The following is a 7,438-nucleotide window of genomic DNA, read 5'->3' as shown; positions in this document are numbered from 1 at the left end:
GTGTGTGTGGCATACTAATGCGTACACAGAGGGAGGGAGGGAGGGAGGGAGGGAGAGACAGAGAAGTGTGGGCAGCCCAGAAAAAAAAGATGTTTGTATTCAAGTTAACTATGGAGCCCAAAAGTAGGTGAAAGGTCTTATTTATCTTTGGTTTAAGAATGGAGAAGAATACGTAGTAAAAAGGACACCTGCTCAAGGTAGAGAATACAGTGTACGCTTAAAAGGCTTGCCAGCTGTCACCCCAGGTGCACCAAGAAGAGAATAAAAGTAGGAAGAAGTGACTATATTTGACATTTGTTAGAGTTAATACTAACCTTAACTCTTTCACTTTGGGATGTTTTAGCTTTGCATATGTTATGAAACTTTTCTAATATTTTGTGTACTCCGTTTTAAAGTCCTGTTCCATCAAGGCATAGCTGCTTCCATAACAGAGACTTTCTTGCAATAACGTTTCCCTGCAGTTCCTTATTAAAATGGCATTGAGGAGCACTGTGAGTTTACGAGTTAACATTCTTATTTCCATTGCTGTTCTGCTCCGTGAACACACCAATTGGAGCCCAATTACCCGTTGCTTTACTTGGATGCACTGCAGATATGAGGCCATATTGAATATAATTGTACCCAGTGAAATGCATCCAGTAACGTTGGTGACGATACTTTCATACTAATTTCCCAGCGGTGATGGGGTCACCTCTGGCACTCCTTTCATTTAGATACAGAGCATCTGACCATCTCTCTTTCTATTACAGTCACACACAGGCAAACAGACCTACTTTCAATACATATTTAGATTCATTTCCATGCAGAAACATGCTCTCTTATGCTGACATTATTAGTTGGCAGACCTAGATGTCTGTTGATTTCTAAAATCTATACCTACAGTTCTTTATTTTTTTGCCTATTGAATTTTAACTGTTTTTCCTTACCACAATTATGACATTCCTACTACTCTACCACACACACACACACACTGCACCACAGCATCGCTTGGATGCCTCTCTATCGCAGAGACATTATGTAATTCACCCCTGGTAACTGTTCTGGATGCTCGCTCTGATCTCTCTTACCCTGCCTAAATTGTCTGCAACTCAGTCGGGCTGAGTGTCTCCGGCTCTGCGACGCCATCTAGCGACGATCTCACACCTCACTGCAGCTCAGTGGACGTCTCTGCTTCTATCCCTCCAGAATCCTGCTTTTATATTTTTGAGTAGCTACAGATTTTTAGAGTGAAATAGGTTTCTGGTTATGCTGATGGTGAAACCAGATTCGAGTAACCAGAGCCTTGTAACATATGGATCTAACAATAGTCTGTTCTTTACACCTAGAGCAAAACGATTGCTTGTTTGGATAAATATGTGGATCATTCGCAGTGTAAGATTTTACACGTGGTGTGCAAGGACTAATTTACACAAATTTGCAAACACCTTATTGTTTTATTAAAACAACATATTAATTTGCTCCTTGCGTAAAGTGGACACCGTGCGCGTAAAAGCGCACTGCCATGCGTTTTTCTGTCACCCAGTCTCAGCTTGTTTGTGACACTCCACGGAAAACCGCACTCACTGTCAGTTTAAAGGAGTGCGGATGTGTGTGTGCTGTTTGCACACACCGCCGCCTGCTTCTCTGCCTCCCTCGCATTTCTCTGTCTGGTGTGCTGGAAAGGGGTAGGCTCGATGTGTGTTATGTGACAAAAGACCGCCCAACCCCGCCTCGGAGAGAGAGAGAAGAGAGAGAGAGAGAGAGAGAGAGAGAGAGGTGAAAGCGCAGAGCATATACAGCTTGGCTTGGAGTCTTTTCTCACACCAGCTTTACGATCATGATGTGTCCAAGATACATTTCCCTGTTTGTGAAGTGCTCAGTAAGAGTGGCTCAACTGTTAAACGTGGTCTTGTTAAAACAACGTGTCCGTGATAGATGACCTCGGGTAAATAATTTGCCAACTTATTAATAAACAAGTAGGCTATAGAAAAGATAAATTCAAACATGTGTCGTTTCTTTACAAGCTTAGTTTATAAAACACACCAGTACATCAGGTAAACATCATATTGTGTCAGGGTTTAAATATTCTACTCTCCATAACATCTTATGCACATTGTAAACATTAGGTAACATATAACTAGGCTACTGTATTGGTCTGACAGGTTTTCTATCTCTTTATTTGTTATTTTCAAACAGCCCAACAGGTGCGCACCATTTATAACAACATAGTGTGTACCAGTGGATAAAAAGTATGTTTTTTTAGGGGTAGTTTCTTTTATTCAGTACTAACCAGGCAACAAGAACCAACTGTACTCAGTGTTTAAGTTTCCATATGGTAAAGTATACTTACCTTCCTATATAGCTATAAGTTAATGGTATACACATGGTCTGGTGGTAAGTGAGCAGAAAAGGGGGTTCCATAACATAAGCCAGTGTCTCTTTAAAAAAAATTGAAGTTTCTTGCCGTATTCTGGAATGAGGTCAGACACGAGGCTCCTCATTGCACGCGCTGATTATTATTAGATTCCATTTTTGGCCAATCGGCAGCCAGGGGGCGTGAGTTTGGCACAGAGGCAGCGTAGCGACAGCGTCTGATTGGTGGATTTTTATCGCCGTTGTATCTGGGAAGGGATAAATGCAAGCAAGGGGGGCCGAGACAGGAGGGTAGCGTGAAACTCGACTGCAGGTCTGCAGATGGAAGGCGGAAAGTGTAACTCGCTCTAGGTTTCTTTTTTTTTTAAACCTTCCCCGAGCATGCATGGCTTTTGTTTCTAGGAGAGGAGACAGAGCTGATGCAGAGACAAGCACTTACCTTACACGCTGTACTTGGGAGCCCAGTGTAAGAGCCCGGGTGCACAGTGTGCCACTCAGTCTGCGCTCTGCAGCTGCATAGACTCTGTTCAGTCAGCACACGGCTGAATTGATTTGAAAACACAGAAGGAAGAGACTCATAGAGACAGATAACGAAGTGCTCAGTGGAGAGAGTGCTGTACTGTCCGCGCTGTTTTAACACATACAGAAGCTGGAAATTAAACTTTTTTTCCCCACACACCCAGCCTTTTTAAGGCTACACCGGACTGAACTGTTATCGAGTTTACTTCACATCTCAGGAGTGAAATATTTCTTACGCTTTTTTTTTTTACTCAGCTCAAACTGAGGAGAAAAAGAGCTGAGTCTGCTTTAAAGTGAATCAGAGGACCAAGCAGAGAGGGAGAGAGAAAGAGCAAACATACCGCTCTCCCTCTGTGTGTACAAGCGGGCAGCATGGTGCAGAAAATGAGCCACACAGAGAGCACCGCCGAGGCGCTGTCCTTTTTTGCCGGGGATTCGAGCTCCGACTCTGGGGCATGCATGGATCTGGACCCCGCCGCCTCGCCTCTCTCCCCGGGCTCCACGGCTTCCTCCACCGCCGGGGACAAACTGGGTGAGAACCCGGCATGGTGTAAGACTCCAAGCGGCCACATCAAGAGACCCATGAATGCGTTCATGGTGTGGTCCCAGATCGAGAGGAGGAAGATTATGGAGCAGTCCCCGGACATGCACAACGCGGAGATCTCCAAGAGGCTGGGGAAGCGGTGGAAGATGCTCAGAGACAGCGACAAGATCCCCTTCATCAGAGAGGCGGAGCGGCTCAGGCTCAAGCACATGGCGGACTACCCCGACTACAAGTACCGGCCCAGGAAGAAGGTCAAATCGAGCGCCTCCAAGCCGGGCAGCGGTGACAAGGGGGAGAAACTCAACAGCAGCTCCAACAACACCAGCACCAAGTCATCCTCATCTTCAAGGAAGAGTGGATCCAAATCACCCAGCAGCAGCAGACCCCACAAATCACTTTTCGGGAGCAGCAGCAGTAGCACCAAAGCATCACCGTTTGCCTCTGAGAACCAGTCAGAGCACCATCACAACTCCCTGTACAAGTCCAAATCTGTCTCCTCAGCAGCCAAGCAGATACCGGAGAGCAAGAAGCCCAAGCGGGTGTACGTGTTCGGGAGCAGCGGGGCCAGCCTGAGCGTCAGCCCCGCGTCCTCCGTCGTGGTCCCCGCCAGCCCGACGCTCAGCAGCTCGGCGGAATCCAGCGACCCGCTCAGCCTGTACGAAGACGCGGCCAGCGGCAGGGAGGAGGGGGCCGCCTCCCCCGGCAGCAGCGGGAGCCTAGGCGGATCTTCGGAGCGACACGGCGGGCACACATACAGCAGTCGGCGGGCTTCCTCCCCTACTCCCTCCGGCTCCCACTCCTCTGCCTCGTCCCACTCGTCCTCCTCCTCCTCTTCGGAGGATGAGGAGTTTGAAGACGACTTGCTCGACATCAACCCGAGCCCCAGCTTTGATAGCATGTCGCTGGGGAGCTTTGGCTCTTCGGTGCTGGACAGGGACTTGGATTTAAACTTTGAGTCTGGCTCCGGGGGCTCCCACTTCGAGTTCCCCGACTACTGCACGCCAGAAGTCAGCGAGATGATCTCCGGGGACTGGCTGGAGTCCACCATATCCAACCTGGTGTTCACGTACTGAGTGAGGCAACAACAAAAAAAAAGCGACAGGTAGCAAAAAATATGACCACAAACAGAAACAGGGGTCCCTTGTAGGCTGTGGTGGGCGTAATAGTTTGTGTTTTATTACACCAGACTATAATAAACCCACTGAAACTAGCCCCCCGACCCTTCTTGTCCTTAAAACGGGAGCTGCAGATCGTTGGAAAGCTAAACTTTAAAGCGAATAAGTTGCTTTTTGTACTTTTCTTCGTGTGCGTGGAGTGGGGGACTTTGGTTGAAAGGAGTGCAAACAAGAGAGGGAGAGGAAAAGGAGAGACAGACTGTTTCCTGACAGACACAAACACTCAGTTCTGAACTGTTTTTGAACTGAACAACTTAACTGTGATTGATTTGCACGTTACGCGGTCCGCCGTTCACTTAATCAATGTTGTTGCTGATTTAAAAAAAAAAAAAAAGGGACATTTCACAACTTTTTACCAATCGCCAAGTGAACTTCACCACTAAAAGGGTACAGAAATAGGACTGTCGTGCGACATTTTTTTTTATTGTGGTGTGTCACCGAGAGGGATTTTTAATGAAAACCGAGGTGGGTTGATGTTTTTTAAAAGTCGAATATTTTCTCAAAAAGCAAAAAACATGTTACGCATGATAGCCTACTTTGTTCCTATCTTGTGCTGAGATTTTCTGTGAGACTGTCGAGCAGTTTAAAACTAGTATTAGGGTTATTTAAATGGATAGGTGGCGCTCGCTTTCGGTTCTTCTCTTTTTTGAAAAAAACGGACATTGAAATAATCACCAGCTGTTTTAATCTTTCAAACTTCAGGACTCAAACGCAACTTCAGATCTGTGCTGAACTTTATACACGTGTTCTCTTCGATTCAGGACCAAAAGTCTTTAATTTCAGATGATAGCTATAGAGAAATCCTCACCGATGTTTTTTCATCCTCTGAGCTTTTGTTTTCTACATGTATCCAGATGCCATTTTATATGGGATGTTGTAGGTATTTATACTGGGCCAAGCATTTTTGACTTGATCATTTTTTATTTCTTGTATACATGATCTAGTCCTGTTTTCTTTTTCTTACACGGTTGTTTGTCAATATGTCTGTGTCTATCACATTTCCTTCTCAGGCGAAGGGCTAGAGTTTTAAAAACACAACTTTTTATTTCGTTTTATATTTAAATGTACACACTTTTTGGACACTTAAAAGAGAGGAAACAGTTTGATTATTTTCTCAGTGTATTTTTGTACAAATCTATATAGAAAATGGGGGAGTCAACAATCGGTGTGTGTAGCCTAACAATACAGCTGTATGGGATTTCCTAATTTTTAGTACCCAGGCAGGCTGGTTTTTATGCTGCCTTCAAGTGCTCATGGAAAAACTCGTACTCCTGACTTTTCAAAGACTGTTCAAAAGCTTTTGTAAGGACAGCCAGCAAAACAGACCTTGTATCACTGTGGTGCCTATTGTTTGATTTGAGAAATTCAAGGCACCAAGCTACATTGTCCTTAAGAGACTGTGCAGACAAGAAAATAAATATGAATCAGGTACTTACTTGCATATTTAATCACTGATTTGGCTAACTTTATTTGACTTAAACCAGCAAATACTGACAAGACTTGTCTGATGTCCAATTTGCGAACATCCTGTTTTGTCAGTACAGGCAAGAGATACTTAACCACAGAGTTATAAGGATGCAATTACGATTTTCCGACAGCACTTGAAAGCAACACCAGTCTTAGTATCAGCCTACCTTCTACGTTTACAGTGCCAGTCTGCAGGCTCCTTAAAGACACAGGAATGCATTATTTCTATGGCTCTTCCTGTGGACCATGTGGATTCAACAGCATCACTATCTCAAGCAGCCACTTGCATTTTCATTACCCTTCAGACATCTTGCCTACGACAACAACTGAGGAGATTGTAGCTTTAAATTTGACTTATTTCTTGATGTTTTCATTAACTGATGTCAAATTTGCCAATCAGCCACTGGATTGAACAGGCTAACAATACAGCAAGCAATCAACAAGGATGATAACATCAAGCATATTCAAATTTCTGACTTGAGTTCCGCAACACCTACTTGTACTGCGTTTCTCATTGTATTTGAATATATAATCTTTTCTACTTGTCGGCTAACTATTAGCTAATAATTGTTTTAGTATCTTTATGGCATGGTGAATAGCATTTGTATTTCAGATTCAGGTTACTAGCTGTTGTGTTTTTCAGAAAAAATGAAAAAATGAGGAAAGACGATGAAACGTGAACTCGATCTTTGTATATTTGACTGTATCATAAAGCAAAAAGATTGTGTGTTTATGTACGTTGTTGCTATCGAGGACAGGCACTGTCTAGAACTGCTATCTTTTACACATCCTTACTTACATTTAAGGTGGTCAGTTCAGGACTCTTTTTTTATATATATATGAAAGCATTTTTAAATATATTGACTTTATTTTTCATCCATCCTGTGCAATATGCTGTGTAGAATTATCATTTTATTGTCTTTAATCATGCCATAAACAAAAGAACCCCCCTTTGTTTGAAACTCAGAGAGAGGGGGGGGAACTCATGCCAGCTAAATTGTGTCCATTCACTGCCTGTCAGATTGTTGATATAAACTTGTGTACAGACTTTTTCAAGGAAGGAAATAAATATCAGCTGGAACTGAATCTTGTTCACTCTCTTCTCCTTTTTTAACCTCATTTTAAACTCTCTTTGACCGTCAACAGAAGGAAGAAGGTGATCCTTCTGACTACACAGTATTAGAGAGCATGATAATTCAACCTGATTACCAGTATCAACTATGTGCATTGATCATGTGCCACTGCTTTCACAAATGATATAAATAGTCAGAATGCAAATCAAGAATAAACAGGCCCATTCAAATAACAGCACTTACCCATGTTATTGAAATGAAAAGCTCATATATCTGTTGTACAAGCCAAACAAACATTGCCCTGCCAA

General features: G+C 43.6%; 1 protein-coding gene across 1 annotated transcript; it reads left to right on the top strand.

Moving 5' to 3' along the window:
* The first annotated feature begins 2,654 nt into the window (after positions 1-2,654).
* On the top strand, positions 2,655-7,143 carry sox4b (SRY-box transcription factor 4b). The gene has a single exon (XM_020634555.3). The coding sequence runs from the start codon at positions 3,244-3,246 to the stop codon at positions 4,486-4,488; it is 1,245 nt and encodes a 414-aa protein (XP_020490211.1). The 5' UTR covers positions 2,655-3,243; the 3' UTR covers positions 4,489-7,143.
* Positions 7,144-7,438: the final 295 nt, after the last annotated feature.

This window comes from Labrus bergylta, chromosome 8 (genome assembly GCF_963930695.1).
Source record: "Labrus bergylta chromosome 8, fLabBer1.1, whole genome shotgun sequence".
In the NCBI taxonomy this organism is placed as follows: Eukaryota; Metazoa; Chordata; class Actinopteri; order Labriformes; family Labridae; genus Labrus; species Labrus bergylta.
The sequence above is the reverse complement of the archived record's forward strand: the minus strand, read 5'-3'. Positions and strand labels throughout refer to the sequence as shown.